Source organism: Vipera berus (genome assembly GCF_964194415.1).
Source record: "Vipera berus genome assembly, chromosome: 1".
In the NCBI taxonomy this organism is placed as follows: Eukaryota; Metazoa; Chordata; class Lepidosauria; order Squamata; family Viperidae; genus Vipera; species Vipera berus.
In genome coordinates this window covers 319148499-319169031 of record NC_138202.1, presented here as the reverse complement: position 1 = coordinate 319169031, position 20533 = coordinate 319148499, and the positions used below count along the sequence as shown (strand labels likewise).

The following is a 20533-nucleotide window of genomic DNA, read 5'->3' as shown; positions in this document are numbered from 1 at the left end:
GCACTGGTTCAGGTGACATTTCAATTGGCTTAGGGTAAGGTATCATCAATATGCTCTGATACTGAAAAGCGTAGCTGTGAGATGATATAATGGAGGTTCTTGTTTGCTGTTAAAGGCTGTCAAACGTAAACAGAACCCAAATAATAAAGGCAGCCTGGCAGTTTTTTTGGCAAAATTTCAGAAGTGGTTTGCCCTTGCCTCCTTCCTAGGCTGACCCAAGGTCACCCAGTTGGTTTTGAATCTAGAGTAAATACAAGAACTCATGGTCTCCCAGTTTCTACTCTGATGATCTTACCCACTACACCTAACTGGTTCTTGTATCTGGTTATTGCTACAATAAATCTATCAAGCAAATCCAGTTCAAATTCATGATATCAAAGAAAGCTTAATGAGAAATAATCTCCAAAGTAGGCAAAACTGAGGTTAAGCAATGAGCTGAAGTCAAATGCTAGGAATTTGCAGACTGAAAATCACAGGTAGTCTTTAAAAATTCATATTGCTACAAGAACTGTAGTTGCTCTCTAAATATCAGAGCCTTTGATCTCCTGAACCAAGTATAGCAGGCCTAAATCAGGTTAGGATCTCCTGAATTATTTTGCTTAACCAATCCAAATCTTCCTTTGATTTCAGGTTCTATATTTTTCCAACATTTACATTCTAAGTACCCATTAAAAGCTGTACATCGTTTCTTGACACTATATTTGGCACCTCTTACAATTTGCTATTAGGTCCTGCAATGGATCGCTCCCTTGAGTCATCAATAGGAGTACATATTTGTGTAGCACAGTTATTAGATAGTCACTTATTCTGACATATTACACTGTACCTAAGTTCACTTATGCTAAGATATTGAATTTAGTACATATTCTTTCTGCTTTGACAATTTCAGGCTTTCTTTGATTATCTCTTATTTCATATTCCAGTTGCATTTATCCTTGTAGATCATATAACTCCTCTTTCAGTACTGGCTGCAAAAGTGACCAGACTCTTCTATGGCTTTGGTCTGACTGCATCATCCCTGCCAGAACTTCAAAATGATAACATATGTACAGTATGGTCATGTCATGACACAAATTATACTGTTATGTGTTTGTAATGTCTGATGCAAGTTCGTACTGTATGTTACGGCATACATTTTGTGACCTGCCTCCTATTCCCCCTCCTAAGAGTGCATACATGTAAAACTTTTGATCTTCTTCTCCAGTAACTAGGAGGTTGCTACCTGACCTTGAGAGTCTCTGCATCTGGCACCCAAATTTCTGAAAATGATACAGCAATGATCATAGAGTTTTCTTCTCAGCAATACCAAAGTGGAGTGTCCTTGTCTTTGATAGATTTGACTTTCTTCCCCATGCATCAGAGATACTTTCTCAATATTTCCTAGTGAGGGATATTAGGGATAATACCTAATACTGTATTAGGGATAATATACCTAATACCTAATACTGTAGCTATTACAGCATCCCCCCCCAAAAAAGGGGAGAGAGATTTGCATTAAAACCAGATATGTCAACTGATATGCACAGACCCAAGTTTAAGAATAATTATCTAGGTAGAAATTCAAAACATTTGGATATAGCACGGAATATTGTGAACAAGTGAACACTATGATACCCCCTGATGGTGCTAACAGAGAAATGATGATAACTCTCCTTTAGACCCTCAACCAGCCTGCTGGAGCTATCAGTAGAAGAGTTATGGACAGTATTCAGATAGCTATCTTATTTTTACTGGAGATACCAGAAGTGTTAATAACAAAAAGAGCTACTGCACTATCTAGCAATTCAGCCTCTTTGATATACTAGTTGTAAGGCAGGGGTCTTCAAACTTGGCCCTTTTATGACTTGTGGCTTCAACTCCCAGAATTCCTCAGCCAGGAATGCTGGCTGAGGAATTCTGGGAGTTGAAGTCCACAAGTCATAAAAGGGCCAAGTTTGAAGACCCGTTTTAAGGGTTTCAATGCCCTCCTCTCAGCCTTCTGTGGTAACAGACTTCTTGCTATTCAATTGTTAGCCCTGGACATGGAAGGCACTGGCACCATGTTCTGAAAATTGTCTGTCTCAATTATAAATCTGCCAAGACTGAAGGCAAGAATCCTGAGACACCTGTCTTGAACTTTTTACCTTTTTTAAGTTGGCAGATTCAGAGAGGCAATTTCAAGGCTCTTGCCTCATCTTCCTTTCTTATAATTTTAAGATAGATTTAAATTATTAGCCAATCACACAGAGTTCCCCATCACCCTCACCCCAGCACAATTAAGAAGAGAACTACAGTGCAAAGACCATTTGATAGAAAATAATGTTTTGATTCTTTACATATTTTCCTTGCTATGATTCTAATTCTAAAATATTATTCATGTTTCAAACAGAGAGACGCTCAGCTCAAGCCCCCGATAATATGCTAGTTGAATGCCAATTGGCAGGCAAATTATAGTCAAGATTAAATCTTTGACATAGACATAGAAGGAGGGAAGGCACTTCAAAACTTCAAATGCCTTTAATGATATTGCTCTGAGCAATTTAGAACGGGTGCATTCATACTATGATACTATTCTCCTGATATTAAAGAGAATGTCTTGGTTTTAAAAAATCTGAAAAAGAGTCATTCTAATTTAGCTGAATATGAAGTGATTATTACCACGTTCATGATAGGGTCAGGTTTTTACTGCTTTCAATAACTGTGTAAAGCAACAAATGTCAACAGGTGAATTTTTTCCTACTCTAGAGCAGCATTACCCAAACCAATTATCAACATCGGATGTTCTTGCTTTGACAACATATGGAGATGCAGCCATTTTCCTTCTTATATTTTACTCTTAGAATTAGAGTTAGAATTAGATGATACTGGGGGAAAGGAAAAGTAATGTGCACAGGAGTTTAGTTAGACATAGTAACAATATTGTAACTAGTGTGAGAACCAAATAAGAGATGATAAGAAATGGCAGGTTGGAGAACTGGAGGGAAAGCCTGCATTTCAAACTAATTGGAGAATGTGATTTATGACTGTTAATTAGAGGAGGGAATTGTGCTTGATACTATGTGCTCAGGGGAGGGGAATTCAGATTTTGGCTTTGCCTATGTACTCTTTGCTATGCTACTCAAATAAAGATTCTTTAAGGCAGGGCTTTTTTTCTCATAGAACGCTCAGAACGGAGTTCCAGCACCTTTTTTGGATGGAACCTTGTAGGGTAGGCAAGGCGGGTTGTATGACATCTGTGAGTTGCGGCACCTTTTTATTTTACAAAAAAAGCACTGCTTTAAGGTAAACAATGCCTCGAAGTTCTTTGAAGAGTTTCATCTGTCGGAACCATGACACCAATGGCATCACCAAAAATTATCCTTTTCTTAAACAACTATTGATGGTACAAAAAGCATATTGTTCTTCTGGTCATGCCTAGGGAATCTTCTGCCCAAGAGGCAGGTTTAACCTCACACTTCTCTGTTCTGCCAAGACTGTATAAACAAGTTTCCTTCTTGGCTTTGGTTATTGGGCTTAATAATATACAGTTATTATGAAAAGCTATGCTTTCTTTTGCTGTGTGTTTTTTTTCTTTTGGAGTTACAAATTATCCCTGTGCTTTTCTTGCCTTAAAACCTGGAGAGTACAGATAGTCCCCAAGAAGACAAGGCTACTAGTTCAAATTTTAGAATCTCCAACAGATGGACACTATCTACAGATTATACTAAATTAAATCTTATCCCATCAAAGCTCTTAGGAAAAAATACAGCCTCCTTTTAAAAAGGCAGATATTCAAAACATGTATGTACATACCCAGCATACTGAGCATTCATTCTCCTTTCTTTAACCTTGTAAGCCTGGCCATTAGGGAGAAACCACAAATAAAAAGAATTCTCATCATATCTTAAATCCCTCTGTGCAACTAAGAAGAATGCAGATTCTGCAACTGTTGAACAATTGGCAAGAACTCCTCCTTTAATTCCTTGACCAAATGGATTTACTAGCAATACGGCACAATTGACAGTGCTCTCTCTTTGAAGACTGAAATGAAGGTAATCTGAAGCATGCTGAGCCTCAGCCACTTAGTAGGTCACAGATGACCTAGCACCTCTATTGTCCCTGGAGTAATATAGCAGGTCAAGAGAATGTCTTTGCTATTCTGGTGTGTCCTTGACTGGAACAACAAAACACAGTTGTTGTTGTTGGGAACACATTTAATTCCTTAAATAATGTCAAACAGTTGGGGTGCTTATGTATAGTTTAAACCAACTGATAGCAGTTATCCAAGGTTTCACAGAAGACTATTTCCCCAGTTAGATCTCAAGTTGCCCACTGAGACCCTCTCCCATTCAAAACTGGGTTCAAGAAATGTCAAGTCAAACTAATTGTTCATCTAGCCCTGTAGTTCAGTCAGGCTGGCACTGGCTCACTTCCACAACAAGCAGAAGTCTGCTAGCTGGGGATGCAGGTATGGACCCAGGATGTCCTAGAACATAGAATATGGAACATAGAATAATAAAGCCGGAAGGGACCTCGGATGCCATCTAGTGCAACCCCCTGCTCGAGCAGAAGACCCTATGCCATTTCAGACAAATGGTGGTCCAATCTCTTTTTGAAAGCCTCCAGCGATGGAGCACCCACAACTTCTCAAGGCAAGCTGTTCCATTAGTTGATTGCTCTCACTGTTAGGAAATTGCTCCATAGTCCTACAGTAGGTTGTTTCTCTCCTTGGTTAGTTTCCAACCATTTTTTATTGTCTTGCCTTTTGGTGCATTGAAAAACAGTTTGAATCCCTCAACTTTATAGGAGCCCCTCACATATTGGAACAATGCTATCCTACAGGCTAACATGCTAGTAGGGAAACAGTGCTGTCCTACATACAAACTATACACTCTGCCATGATCTATAACCTCCCTGAAGAATTGCTCTTGGCTCTATCTACCCAGTTTTGTTTTGTTTGTTAATTTGTTTGTTCCTTGAAGGATTTAGCTCTAAGGAATTAAAGGTAAAGGTTCCCCCGCACATGTGTGCTAGTCGTTTCTGACTCTAGGGGCCGGTGCTCATCTCCATTTCAAAGCCGAAGAGCCAGCGCTTGTCCGAGGACATCTCCGTGGTCATGTGGCCGGCATGACTAGACGCCAAAGGCGCACGGAACGCTGTTACCTTCCCACCGTAGCGGTCCCTATTTTTCTACTTGCATTTTTACGTGCTTTCGAACTGCTAGGTTGGCAGAAGCTGGGACGAGTAACAGGCGCTCACTCTGTTACGCGGCAGAAAGATGTTGCGGGAGCGTCCTGTTGTGGCGCGGTCCCTATGGCTTGTGCTGGCTGTCAGTTAAACTGTTGTTCATTCCTGGCAGTTACGGGAACATTGACAATAGGCACAGCTGCGTTGTGATGTTGAGGAGCAGGCCTTTGCAGGCTCGGGGTCCCTATGACGTTCGTAGGAAGTGCATAAGATGGCCCTGCAATGTAGTGTTGAGGAGGTGTCGCTGATGCAGATTTAGGGTTTGTGTACTGGTGGTGGGAAGCACAGCTGATGCACCTGTGTACATACAGTACTATATAACTCTGTCCCATTAAAATGAAAGCCATAGAACCAGAGAAGAAAATTCAAAGGCCACCTTATCCAATCGTCTTGACAATGCAGGAATCAACTGATACAGAAGTTCTGGCAGACAGCAATCCTGACTCTACTTAAGGGTTTTTCATACTGGGAAGTCCATCTTTTGAGACAGTTTGTTACATTGCCAAACTGCCTATATTGCTCAGTCATTCTATCCAATGATTCGGCAAAATCCCTCTTTTTGTCATTTGAGTTCACTTGCTCAGATCCTTTTTTCTAAAATAATAGCAATCTGCTCCTTTAATTGTGTGACCAACTTTCAAATATTTGAACATAAGTTATCTCTCCCATCGTAATAGCGTTTTTCCCAGGCTAAATATGCTTCAGTCTTCCCTCACTGTTTTTGCATTTTATGTCTGGGTATATTCCAGTTTGTTCGCATTCCTTTAAAAATATGGTATCCAGTTTAATTAACAACATAAAGACATCCACAACATACCTGCACAACTGGTGTCCTATTAAGTTACAGAAGAGCCAACAAGCTATGCATCTGTAATCTGTTAGGAATAGAATAGAACAGAACAGAACAGAAGCTGAAGGGACCTTGGAGGTCTTCTAGTCCAGTCCCCTGCTCAAGCAGGAGAACCTATATCATCTCAGACAGGTGATTGTCTAGTCTCTTCTTAAAAATCTCCAGTGATGGAGCATCCATGATTTCTGGAGGCAAGCTGTTCCACTGGTTAATTGTCCTCACTGTCAGGAAGTTTCTCCTTAATTCCAGGTTGCTTCTCTTTTTGATCAGTTTCCAACCATTGTTTCTCATCTTTCCCTCTGTGTTCTGGTGAACATGACCCCCTCTTCCTTGTGGCAGCCATCAGATACTGAAATACTGCTATCATGTCTCCCCTATTTCTTCTTTTCTTTAGACTAGCCAAACCCAAGTTCCGTAGCCGTTCTTCATATGTTTTAGTCTCCAGGCCTTTGATCATCTTATCATGTTCTTTTCTGAGTTTTTTCCAAACTGTCAACATCTTTTTTGTGATACGGCGACCAAAATTGGCTGCAGTATTCCAGGTGTGGTATTACTCAGTGGTGGGATTCAGCCAGTTCACACCAGTTCAGCAGAACCAGTAGCTAATTTTTTGTTGCCAGGCCCAGAACAGACCTCTGGAAGCAGCATTCACACAGAGAACTGGTTGTTTACATATTTGAATCCCACCACTGGTCTTACTAAGGTTTTATAAAGCGGTACTAATACTTCATGTGATCTTGATTCTATGCCTCTGTTTATACACCCAGAACTGTATTAGCATTTTTGGTTGCTGCTGCACATTGCTGGCTCATAGTCAAGTAATCATCCACTAGGACTCCAAGGTCCCTCTCACACTTACTGTTTTTAAGCCAGGTCTCACCCAATCTGTACTTATACCTTTGATTTGTCCTGCCTAAATGTAAAACTTTGCTTATCTCCACATTGAAACTCATTTTGTTGGGATAGGGCCCATTGTTCAAGTTTGTCAAGATCTTTTTGGATCCTGAGTTTGTCTTCTGGGGTGTTGGCTACTCCTGTCAGTTTGGTGTCATCTGTAAATTTAATGAGCTTCCCCTTCAATTCCCTCTTCTAAGGGATATTGAAGAGTACTGGGCCTAAGATGGAACCTTGTGGCACCCCACTGCTTACTTCTCTCCATGTGGATGTAGTGCCATTGAGGACTACTCATTGAGTACGGTTTGTCATCCAGCTACAGATCCATCTGGTGCTGATGTTGTCTATTCCACCTTTTTCTAGCTTACCAAGAAGTAGGTTGTGGTCTACTTTATCAAATGCCTTGCTAAAGTCTAAATATACTAAGTCCATAGCATTTTGCTGGTCTACTAATTTAGTCACTTTATCGAAAAATGAAGGAGATTGACAGTTCCCTTTTTTATATATGTTTGAGCACTTAGCAAAACCAGGAAGCTTCTTCATATATCCAAAAATCTCTTGTGGTTTGGATGATTCTACCTTTTGGGGATTATGGAAGCTGAAGAATGGGCTATACTATAAGTTCTTAAACTAAGGAAACGAAATGTTCAAGCAATTATTTTCTTAAATAACCATATTGTGAAATCTTAGTGAAATATTAATTATATGCACAATGGAAAAATTGCTAAATTGGGGGAGGGGGCCATTAGTGGAATATGGATTTTCAGAGACTTCCACTAATAAGATCTCAGGTTTAATCTTTGGTCACTCAGTTTCTTTCTTTCTAACCTGCTTTAGCGTTAGATCACTGAAAAGGCCAATGAAGGGATGTCTTCTAGGTCAGGGGTCCCCAACCTATGGTCTACGGCCGGGGACTGGGCTGCGGGCTCTTGGCCAGTGGGCCATGGAAATGGTTGGCCAGTGCACAAATGCATGGGTGTGCATTCCCCCCCACTTGCACTAGCACCTGCGGCCCCGTTTGCACATGTGCACGGGCACGAACAGGGATGCTAGCGCGGGGCAGGTGTCTGCAGCCTGTTTGCGCATGTGCTGCTAGACCGGGCAGTTTACACTGCCTGTTTGCACATGCGCACAGTGCTAGTGCATGCCGCATGCACAAACGGGGCTGCCAGTGCTGTGCCAGTGTGCGTTGCCCCGTGCGCATGCACATATGCGCACGCACCAATTTTGAAGCTGCTCTCCTTCCCTCTGGTCCGTGAGACTGGAAAGGTTGTAAACCTCTGTTCTAGGTGGTTTAATTGAAGAGTAAGACGCTAGGGAGGCTGTAGACTTCTGAAAAATTTATTGTACAAAATCAGGATATTTACATAATCCTTGACCACTTCATAACTAAATTAATGCAGAAACACTACTCTCTACACAGAACATTCTGAAATTCTTTTGTTTAAAAAACAAATTTTAAGTAGATCTTCTATACTCACCTCTGTGAGATTATGCCTGTTTTGCATGGCTTCAACTCTTTTCAAAACCACTATTCATCTCCAGTCAAGCTAATGTTTTTAATACTAACACACAATTCTGCATCTAATAAGCATACATGTGCCCTACTCAGAACACAAGGAGGTAATTGAATTCTCCCAGTGCCCCCTGTTGGATAAAAGTGGATATCTATATCATCCACAATTTATCCACTTCTAAACTGAAGTTAAGCTATTAAGGAAATAAGCCACAGTTTACAGGAAAAGGTCAAAAGGCTAAAAATAAATATTAAGAGTAATATGGGACAGTAATTATATCTAAATAGTACAGTAATAGAGAGGTTACATCTGAGTCTAAGAATGTGTGACACTTAAAGCCACCTCCTTCATTCCCTTCTCCCGCATCCCAAGAAGCTCAGAGACATGTAAAACTATGCTGGCCAGTTCTATGGGCAGAAATATGCCCTCTGGCTGCCAAAAAGGTATTCTTTATAAACCTAAAAATCAAGATTTGGGAAAAGAAATCCTTAAAAATTTGAACACATTTAGAAATGTAGTACGAGTTTCAGATTAAACTCTAAAAACAAGCAAATTTCTGCCAACTGGGATCTGGTTTTCTCCCCACCCCCAGGTTCTTCTCACCTTTCTAAACTCTGAAGTGCTCTCTGATGCAAGTCATCTTGTGTGCTTTTCAGGGTAGCTGCAAAACAATAAAAATTAATACATCAGAGTAAGCATTATTCCAAACAGTTCTTTACTCTTAAAAGGTTATACAGACAGTCTGAAATGGGTCTTCAAACAGCGTTTCCTTAAGAATGTTATGTTTTATTTTAAGACTTTTTCCTTGAAGAATCTTGCTGGAAAAAATATTCCCTGTTTTATTTCCAGTTATTTAGAAACTGATCTCTCCAACGGTACCAGATACCGTTATTCACTTTTTTATTATAAAGACTATCCAGGTGGTATCAGGACAAAAATAAAATATCAGGGTTGAGTTAGGGAATATCTCCTTTCAGTGTGACCGTTCTGCATTTAGGATCTTAAAATGTCCTCTCTATCATTTTTCCCCACACAAATTTGATATGGTTCGTCTCAAAAGTGTGGGTGGCTCCAAAATCCAGCCAATTTCATGCCCAAAGAGAAGACTATAATCTAGATCTCTCCAGTCCTAGTGAAAGAATCAATCCATTAAATATGAATAACAGCACTTCTTCTCAATCCTATTCTGTAACCTCAGGCAGATCTTTTTCAAATGGTCTTTCTCATGTGAGCAAAACGCAGAGTATTCCCTTCCATAGCATCTTCTCTGTGAAATCGCCTTCTGATAAAAGTCACAATAGTAGTCATGTGATGATAAAACAGAAAACCATTGCCCAAACAGAAAACAAATCCAATTTTTTTGTCTTTTTATTTTGCCAAATCAGGAGATCATATCCTTTCTTTTCTAGTACTAGGGGCAGGTAGTTATTAGTATTGGTGGTTTTATGATTTTGAAGCTTAATTTTTAGTGATTTCATTGTAACAAACTGACTTCTGGGTGACATTTTCTTCAAAGAATGTGGATAAATGACTCTCCTATTAAATTGTTCTAAGAATTCCTTTGTAGTTCTATTAAATTACTTTACCTATTATTCCAAGTTTTTAGGGCTTAATAAAATGTTAAGTTGATTGCACTTAGTGTGCTTAATTATTATTGCTTGAACTACGGTTAACACACGTTGTTAGCTGGACGCAGAATTGTCTCCCTCAAACATTTACCTCACTTTATCTAATGTGTCAACCATTTTCCAGAGACAGATTTCAAAAGATGATGTTGAATCCAGCACTTCTGCATGATCATCTGTGCAAAGCTCTTGGAAGGCTGCCTGAAAATGAAAGCTGAGGGACTGCACCTGCTGTCCCCTTGATATAGAAGACGTGTCAAGAGTCTGCTTCTTGAGAAAGAAGGGACAAAACTTTGCCAAAGGGTCAAAGAGTACAAATGTCCTCTGGGGATGACAAACTCTTTTGGGATAGACTTTGACTCCTGGCCAGAGCATAAATAAGCAATGACAGAGGTTGGCTGAATGGCATCTTCACCCATTCTTCTGCTCTCCTGAAGCTCCAGCTAAATCAGCTCAGGTTTCACATGGTATCATCCCAACCTTTTGCTTCCCCACATAGGAAGCAAAAATAAATTAAGGAAGTTAGAACTAAAGCTGCAAGTGCGATTATGTCAGTGATATCAAGTAGGACAAAAGAGAATTACAGATGTCTTTCTGTAGACAGTTGGGCAATGTGGGAGATGAAGAAGCAATCAAGAAGGAAGAAAAGAGTAAAGCTGGATTGCAAATGTTTCTTGGCACCTTATGTCAAATTAAATTTCAGTGGGTCATTTTTTTAGATACTAGAGATTATCCATAATTGTGTTAAGTGTCTACTTTTCCTCTGGCTTTGTAACTTAATTTGCAGGAGTTAGCCAAAGGCTCTTTACTTATTTCTGTCTTCAAGCTAAGATAAATTTCATCTATTATCTAAAACAGGGGTCCCCAACCTGTGGGCCGCAACCCAGTATCAGTCTATGACCTGTTGGCCACTGGGCCACGGGAATGGCTGGTGAGTGCATGCACATATGCATGCACCCTTACTCGCGCTAGTGCTGTGGTGTGGGTGCTAGCAGTCGCATTTGCACATGTTTGGGCATCATGCACTAGTGCCCTTTTGCGCATGTGTGCAGGCACTAGCACCCCATTTGCACATGCACATGGGCGCTAGCACCCTGTTTGCGCATGGGCACCAGTGCCACCACCAGTGCCACCATGGCTGCATGCAGCCTGCTTACGCATGTGCGTGTACATTTCCCTGCTCCTCCCTTTCCCTCCGGGCCACCAACCTGGAAAGATTGGGGGGCTCTGATCTAAAAGATTTCAACCCTTGAGCTATTAAAGCTCAGGAATTATGTCTATAAATACAAATATCCCTATATTTGTCTATCAACCAGGTATAGAATGAATGCAACATTAGCACTACAAAATTGTGACCAAATATAGGACCACAATGCTCCTATATTTTCCTATTCCTCTTTCCCTATGGCTGATAGAAAATAATGTGGCTACTGTTCATTTTGATTACAGAGGATTCATAGATACTCCTTAATTCTGTTTCAAAATACAGGTTTACTCTTTTGATCGTGGCCCTGTCCTCACTCACTGCTCAGTTACATAATGGTCCTTGTAGACAGCCCTTAGGAACGCACCTTATGGCTGTTATTGAAATAAGAACTCCTGGGCAGAAGTAGGTCATCTTATATCATTCATTTAATATGTATATCACAAGATAAATCTGCATTCCATCAGTAAATTATTTTAGCTTTAGAGAGGATAATAATAAAATAACAATAACAATCAAATCAAATTATATTCATGTTTTCAACAAGCCTTACGCTATATCTCTCGAGCAGAGTTTTTTGTTGCAATTTCACTTCACGCATATTTATTGCTGCACATAAAAGAAGCTAAATCCTATTTTAGTTCTCTGAAATTTGTAATCATAACACACATGTGATAGAAAACATATTTAAAACAGAGTCCATAAAATAATGGAAAGTACTCTACTAATGCAAGCCGGGATTTTCAGCTTAAGTTTAAATTGCACAGGGCTCCATAACTCTAGTGTGTAAAATTTAAAATTGTGCACAATATTCATGTTTTTTTTCAAAAATAATCTTTTTCGCTTTTGTTAGTAAGCATTACAGGTCTCATAGGCTTTAATATTCAAAGGGTTGCCACCATTATGTTTCCCAATTTGGTATCCTCAAGACTCAAACCAGTGGTTTCAAAGAGTAAGCAAAGGTGTTTTAATTAAATACTAGGAAGAGCTTCCTGATGGTAGATGCTATTTAGATAACAATGGAACCTTCTTCACTTCTAATTTTGAAGCAACTGGGTAGCCATCATTGATACTATAGAATCTGTTGCATTTGAAAAGTGATGGATTATATAATTGCTAATCTTTCCAATTCTATATCCTTCAATGTGAGATTATTACGGGATCATTTGTACTGTATAACAACAAGGATGGCTCCCACAGTTATCTGCGCAATACTGGTGAGCAATGTCTATGGAGATTCTCAATCATCCAGTTCATGGGTGCTTTCCAAAAGGCAAATGGACTTTGCTTTTTCCTGAAGACATTTTGCTTCTCATCCATGAAGCTTCTTCAGTTCTGAAGAAGTTTCTTGGTTGAGAAGTGAAACATCTTCAAGGAAAAAACAAAGAAAATCTAGTTGCCTTTTGGAAAGCAAGATGGGACTGGTGAGTAATGATATACCTTTTTTATGTAATCAATGATGAGTTTTGGTACTTGGTTACCGGTGAGCATCAATGTTCAGCTTCAGATAAGATACTTTTAAAAATGCAGATTATAATAAAAATTGATTCTTTAGTTTGCAAGATCATTTTCTGCTCATATAAGCCAGAAACAGAGTTTTTACTTCAATAAAGAGTTAAATCCAACTATTTTCCATAGCTGGATGAATTTTAAACCATTTTTCCATTTCATTTTTCCAGCTTTCATTATCACAGTATGTGGCCTGTAAATTGAAATTGAAGTGCAGGAGACAGTAACAAAGATAGCTGGAGGTATGATAAAAATTGGACTATGTTTAGCTTGGAAAAAAGCAACTGAGGGGGAAAATAAAGGAAGTTTTCAAATACTAGAAAAGCAGAAAAAAATACGAGAAGAATATGAAAAGAGGATGATGAATTTTCTTTCTGCTGGTCTGAGGCCAGGATTATATCAAATATACTTCCACAAGAAGAGAAATTTCAGTTAATGATTAAAGAAACTTCTTGTCTAAGTGATAGAACCAAGTCACCAGAAAGAGGGCAGACCTTATTTGTTAAATTTAATAGACTAAACAAGTCACATTTGGCAGCAAAGTATGGCATTTCAGTCCTGCTATCTTGCTTCAAAGAGATGATCCATCTAAAGCAGGGGTCTTCAAACCTGGCCCTTTTATGACTTGTGGACTTCAACTCCAAACTTCCTCAGCCAGTGTGCCTGGCTGAGGAATTCTGGGAGTTGAAGTCCACAAGTCATAAAAGGCCCAAGTTTGAAGACCCCTGATCTAAAGTCTGGACTGAGCAGTTATAATACATTTAATGAAATAAATACCTACATAAAATCAAATAAACTCAATGCCCACAGCAGTTCTTTAATTCCATAAACAATGGAAGTTAGAACTGATCAGCAGTGATAGTTGACAACAACAGATACAGGGGGAAAGTATTTTGGAATACCAGTTGTTGGACATAAGCTATGAATACTCACCTATGTTCAGGTGAAAGGAATTAGTTTCATCACTTATTTATGATCACCAAGAAACATTTTGCTCTATTGTTTTTTATATTGGCTTAGTAAGATTATGTCATGATAATTTAGCTGCTTTAAAAACAGAAAGGCATAATGAAATATTGGCATCAATAAAACAAATACGGTAGATTTTGTGAGCAGAAGTTGGCAACATATTGCTGGACCAGACAACAATGTGCCTACAGGTTAGTGCTTGACATGTCAAATATTTAAATGCTTAAACTGACTTCTTCAAACAATAGCTGTGCAGATCACATTTGACAAATCAAAAGATTACCATCAGTTGCTTGAAGGCTGTATGTCAGGCCTAATGCTAAAAAACCCTTTGCTAGGAATTCTCCAGCATCTTCTCCCATGCGAACAACCATCTTGGCGAAACGTTCTCCTTCCTCCAGCTAAATTGATTAGAGAAAGGGAGAAACATTAGAGGACATATCCTTTGCGACGTCTTAATAGAATCTCTAATTCTAATTCTTTGGAATAAATTCAAGATTAGCAAGTATCAGAACTCATTGCTATAAGATGGTGCTATGCTTCCAGTGAATTCGGAAGACCAAATTTCTAAATCTCAGTGCATGACAAAAAGCTAGCATTTCCTAACATGGTGCCCAGATGCAACACATTTGAATCCTACCAGGTGAAAGTCTATGATCATTAGTGAAAGATTTAGCAGTAATAGTGACTCTAGATTTGGGGAATAAGAATCTCTCAAGTATGTCACTTTATCATTGTTAAAACTGCTCATATTGCTCTATGTTTCATGCATATGGCAGTCTGTCTCTTTGGCAGATGGAGAATCAGCCAAGGTTTTCTCATCCTGTCCACTTTTGGACCAAAATGTGTGGGGTGGAAGGTAAAAGAACAGCAATGGTGAGGAGTCAAAAACTTATGACTATAGATTCATTAGTGGAGCACAGATCTTGACCCATGCAAGCCATACTGTACTAGCTATAGAAACATTGAAGTTTATGGAATCAGAGACAGATAAAACCCCTGGGGTGGTAGAGAGACCCAGACATGAATTAATAGAGGTAAGAAGAAAGGGAAAGGGCAAATGGGACAGATTGTTATTTAAGATTTACTGAACTTAGTTCATGGGGCACATAGTGTGACATTCAACCTCCTCATAAATTCCAGAGAGGCAACTATAAAAAACCAAGCTGATGGTTGTAGGCTGGTGGGTCACATTAAACTGGTCAGCAGAATGATAAGGAAGAAGAGGTGGAGGAGATTTATAGGTTGCCCAGTTCCAGAATGAATTTGGGTGGCAGTTGAAACACAGAAAACAATAAAAAATAAATCTTACACATCCAGACAATTGCACCATCTACCAAAATCCTCACAACTGAAAGGGGCAACACCAGTAGCCTACCACAAGGCCTGGGAGAACAACCAAATTTTTAAAGGTTTCTGGAACACTATCTGGGTGGGAGCCAAATGGATGTTTGGGATGGTGTCAGGGTAACATTCCAGTGGGCAGGTGCGGCAACAAAGAAGACAAACTTCCTGGATCCCTCTAGATAGAATTATTAGATTGAGAGCACACTGACTCTGCTTGATCTTACTGGACAGGCAAGCGAGCCTTAATAATGATTAAAATGGTGATTATCTTACAAGCAGAAAGGGCATACTCTTAAAAGAGCACATTTATGGATCTTCCAAAGTTACTGTTGATCCAGGCAATATGCAAATCTTGGTCTAATTTCAAGTCCTATAGCAAGCATTATATAGAGACCACTGATTAAATCTAATATTTCACCAGTAGTCTACAGATGGAAGGGAAGGGGAAGAGAAGGGAAAGGTGGTGTCTGAAACAAAAGAAGTGACAGAGAAATGGGAATGTGGGTGGCAGAAACAGAGAAAAATGTTGTCCAGTCTAAAGTTTGATCTTTCTCATCACCAACTTGCTGACCCCAAAGAATGTCCCTAATATACTGTAGTTTCAACATGAGATGAAATTATGCAGATAGGAGGCACAATCTGCTTATAAAAGACTTTGTCTGTGACATGTTAGCACTCAGATAACAGGTCTTTGGGATCAATTATTAACTGTGCCAGTTGTGATAGCCTTATCAAAATATGGACCACCTCTAGATGGCGACAAGAAGATATGAAAAACACCATCTTCTTGCTGTCATTCAGTTTTTTGCAGCTCAGATTCAGTATGATAAATTCTAGCTGTAGGTGCTCAACTACAGGTAGGTAGTGCAAACTGTTAGGTTCTACTTCTCAGAGATTTTGATTGGTGACTCCGGGTTTTTTTAAAAAATGATGTTAACCTGAAACTAAGCCAGGTCAGAAACAAATATTTTAAAAGCTTAAATCTCTCTGCAGACATGAATTCAATTGAAAGAAGCCATTTTTTTTTCTCTCTCTCTCAGTGTCGTGTCAATTGCAATATAAGAAATAATTATAATAATGGATCTTGGAGAATTACTAAGAAACTCTTTTTCAAAGAAACAGCTATAGTACTTTCAGATTTTCTGAGTAATAATAGGATATGTGCCCAAATAATAGCGCTTGCTAATAACAACTATCATAGACTCCTAACCATGCTTTTCCTTGACATTCTGTAGGAGACCGAAGAGGAGAGCAGTGATGTTTGTGGGGAAAAATTATTAGTGATAGGAAGATACGGTGGCACTTGTGACCAAACATTTGTGAAACAGAGTTGGTTATTGCTTGTGTTCCCAGATGGATTGAAGGCACAGCAGAGTTGCTTCCCTCACTTTCAACAATGGCATTAACAGAAGAGGATGACCAACAGACAGTGTGATTTTTCAGAACACTAAGCTAGAAGAACATTCTGGGACAAGAATAAAGGACCTAAAAAGATCAGCTAAACTCCAAAGATTCCTCAGCTGTCAGAAATAAGAAGGACAAGCTTCCAACTCTCTCCTGGGTTGAAGGATGTGCACAGAAACACACTCAGCAAGATATGCCAATAAACTATGTTCAGCCATTGTAACATATAATAATCTGTGTTTCCCACTGCCATCATCTTTAGTGAAAACCTCATTTTCTTAGTACCCTACTGCTTGAGAACTATTTTTCCGGAGACAGAGGGAGGCTTTTTCCAGCTAACCGTATTATTTTATTGCAGGTTTTTGAAATGTATGATTGAACTAAGCCTACAGGCACACTGACAAGGAACAGAAACAGCAGGTGTTGTCCCCTGGCAAGGGGCTGCCCAGCTGGTGTTCAGCTGGCACATCTCATGTTGTTTCTTTCTGCTGTGTTTTCCCACCCACCCACCCACTTTCCTTTAGGTGAACAAGGCCATGAATTTTAAACTACGCTCTTTACATCTAAAAGTAACAAGCAAACAGTATGAGTTTTCACCAATAGCAATTTAATACTGTAAAGAAAGATTAGGTGACAGGAGCATTAGCACGGTATCTTCCTTTTTTAAGGACATGAATATTTCTTAAAATTAGAAAAATCAGGTGGGAAATTTTAAAAAGGAGGTAAAAAATGAAAACAATTCTGTTAATTGTACAATTCTAGAGGTTTAGGAATAGAAAACGAAAGATGTTTTAATCTCATCCACTCCCACAGTCTCTGCCATGCCAAGAGACTCGTAAAGAACAGTTGATAGATTATATAGCAGCAAATCCCAAATCCATCAGGTTTTCTTTTAAAGCATCTGCTTGCCTATTCTTGATATGTTTGGGTGTACACTTTAAAAAATCTCTTCAGTAGATACCTAAAATGTAATGCTTTATGTAATTTTAATTGTAATTCCAAAAAATATTAGAAGTTTGTCCACGGAAGTCAGTTCCCACCATAAAAAAAAGCTTTATAATTTCCAAGGTAACATGAATATAACTTTACGATTGAGAATTAGTTTTTTTATTATTCATGCTTAATTCAAATTAGGTCCTTCTGTGAACTCCTGGAAAATGACAGAAGCTACACATTACAATGCTCCTTTGGGCACCACTAGGACTGCAGTGTGGTTTTCCTTACAGAGGGATATCAACTAACAGTTTCCGTGCTGTCATACATTAATGCAGGTTGCAAGATCTGTAAAACAGAGATTGGCTTTCACATATGTATCACCTGCTTGATCAAGTGAAATGGCCCCCTTACCCAAATGTGCATTGGAATGTATTTCCAGATCTGCCCTGCATTGTTTTTAAAGATCGTTTCAAATTTCTAGAACTCTTGTAGTCACAACATATCTGGAGATTAACAAACCAGAAAGGTTTTATTGCAAAAGGGCTATCCTGAATTTGGTCAGTTGTGTTTAAGAAGAGAGGAGCAAGGCTGATAAAGAATAATTTATCAAGGACCGCATTATCAGCTCGTGTTACAAACAAGATTTAAGCCAGAACTTTCCTTGACTCATTAGGAAAGCTTTCAGCTTTTGGAGAAGGAGAGGCATTTTACTATATTATAGAGCAGAAGGTTTACAACTAGACAAATGTCAGCTTAATTTCCTGATTGACCCACATAACTTCTCACCTAAAACACTGGAGATGTGCTGCCAATCACTGACAGCAACATTGGAGTAGAATTAGAATCAGAATAGAGCTGGAAGTCTTCTAGTCCAGCCCCCTGCTCAAGCAGGAGTCCCTATATCATTTCAGACAAGTGGCTGTCCAATCTCTTCTTAAAAACCTTGAGTGATGAAGCACCCACAATGTCTGAAGGCAAGCTGTTCCACTGGTTCATTGTCCCCACTGTTAGGAAGTTTCTCCTTAATTCCAGGTTGCTTCTCTCCTTGATTAGTTTCCATCCGTTATTTCTTGGCTTGCCTTCTGGTGCTCTGGAAAATAAATTGACCCCCTCCTCCTTGTGGGCAGCTTCTCAAATATTGGAATACTGCTATAATCTCCCCCTAGTTCCTCTTTTCTCTAGACTGGCCATTCTCAAATCCTGCAACTGTTTAGTCTCCAGGCCTTTAATCATCTTAGTTGCTCTTCTTTGCACTTTTTCCCAAAAGTCTCAACATCTTTTTTGTAATCTGGTGACCAAAACTGGATGCAGTATTCCAGATGGGGCCTTACTAAGGCTTTATAAAATGGTACTAATACTTCATGCCTCTGTTTATACAACCAAGGATTGTATTAGCTTTTTTGGCTGCTGCCGCACACTGCTGACTCACTTTTAAGTGGTTGTCCACTAGGACTCCAAGGTCCCTCTCACAATTGCTGTTTTTAAGACAGGTTTCACCTAATCTGTACTTGTACCTTTGGTTTTTCCTGCCCAGATGTAAAACCTTTTCTCCACATTAAATATCATTTTGTTGGATAGGGCCCATTGTTCAAGTCTGTCAAGATCTTTTTGGATTCTAAGCTTGTCTTCTGGGTGTTGGCTATTCCTGCCAGTTTAGTGTCATCTGCAAATTTTATGAGATCCCCTTCTATTCACTCATCTAAGTCATTGATGAAGATATTGAAGAGTACTGGGCCTAAGACAGAACCTTGTGGTATCCCACTGCTTACTTCCCTCCATGTAGAGGTAGTACCAATAAGGATTACTTGTTGAGTACAGTTTGTCAGCCAGTTACAAATCCATCTGGTGGCAATGCTGCCTATCCCACATTTTTCTAGCTTACCAAGAAGTACTAGGTTGTGGTCTACTTTGTGAAATGCCTTGCTGAAATCTAAACATACTATGTCCACAGCATTTCGCTGATCTACTAATTTAGTCACTTTGTCAAAGAATGAAATAAGATTGGTTTGGCATGATCTGTTTTGAACAAACCCGTGCTGGCTGTTAGTTATAACTTTGTTTCTAGAGGAACGTGTGATCTGGAAGGGATTTCTTACCAGGACATACAGAGGTATATAACCAGCCCTAGTACATTTTCAGAATCTTCTAGGTGTCCTTTACTCTCTCTTGGATTTAAAATATAAAACCTCTTTGTGAATAAGTCTTTATGGACACATTTCATCTGATAGTTGGCTTTGTTGTAGAGGCTGATTTCCCTGTTATCAGTGGTTCTTCTGTATGTTTTATTTTGTTCAATTTGTAGTTTGATGAATCAGTAAATAAAACTGCTAGTTATTATTCTAGATGCATTGCAATAATTAAAATATTTATTTCAAGAAATTTAAAATATATCCAGGTATCTCTTTCTAGTGTACAGTAAAGCAGTCCCAAAGTATACATTAGGGAAAACATAGATCTTCTTTCATGTATTCTGATATCTACTCCAACTTTTGTAGGTAATTGACAATTACATTTCTAAATTTACTTCAAAACTAACAATGTATTTATAGCTTGTTGGAAGTACATAGAATAAGTTGCATTTTTAAGCTTTCTAAAAATGAGTATTTCACAACATAGCAGTTGTTAATCTTGCATCTTGTAGCTGCATCAGATACCTAGTAACCTGTTGCTCAGAGTTAAAGAGAAAAATAAAGTACTACATTTTGGAAAACACAACAATGTTGCAGAAATGCTTCAAATTGCATTTGGTCTTAGTATACTTATTACAACTGGATATAGTATTTGAAAGGGCTACTTCCTCCTGAAAGTTTCAAGCACAGCACTTCTTTTCCAGTTGCAGGAGCAGTTAAATCTTTTGCAAGGCTCACAGGGGTCTTCAAACTTGGCCCTTTTATGACTTGTGGACTTCAACTCCCAGTGCCTGGCTGAGGAATTCTGGGAGTTGAAGTCCACAAGTCATAAGTGGGCCAAGTTTGAAGACCCCTGGCTCACACAGTTATTCTGAAAGTTGCTCCTGGCTATCTTGGCATACAGGTGTATTCAGAGACATGTCTCTGGAATAAAGAGAAGCCAA

General features: G+C 39.1%; 1 protein-coding gene across 3 annotated transcripts in view; it reads right to left on the bottom strand.

The window, feature by feature from the left end:
• The window catches only part of TTC7A (tetratricopeptide repeat domain 7A), a 180076-nt gene that overhangs the window by 88974 nt on the left and 70569 nt on the right, over positions 1–20533 (bottom strand). For all 3 annotated transcript variants that reach the window (XM_081328349.1, XM_081328351.1, XM_081328350.1), the window contains exons 12-13: positions 14057–14174; positions 9070–9127 (exon numbers count right to left, since the gene is read on the bottom strand). In XM_081328349.1, coding sequence (XP_081184475.1) covers positions 9070–9127; positions 14057–14174 — 176 coding nt within the window. The remainder of the gene's footprint in view (positions 1–9069; positions 9128–14056; positions 14175–20533) is intronic.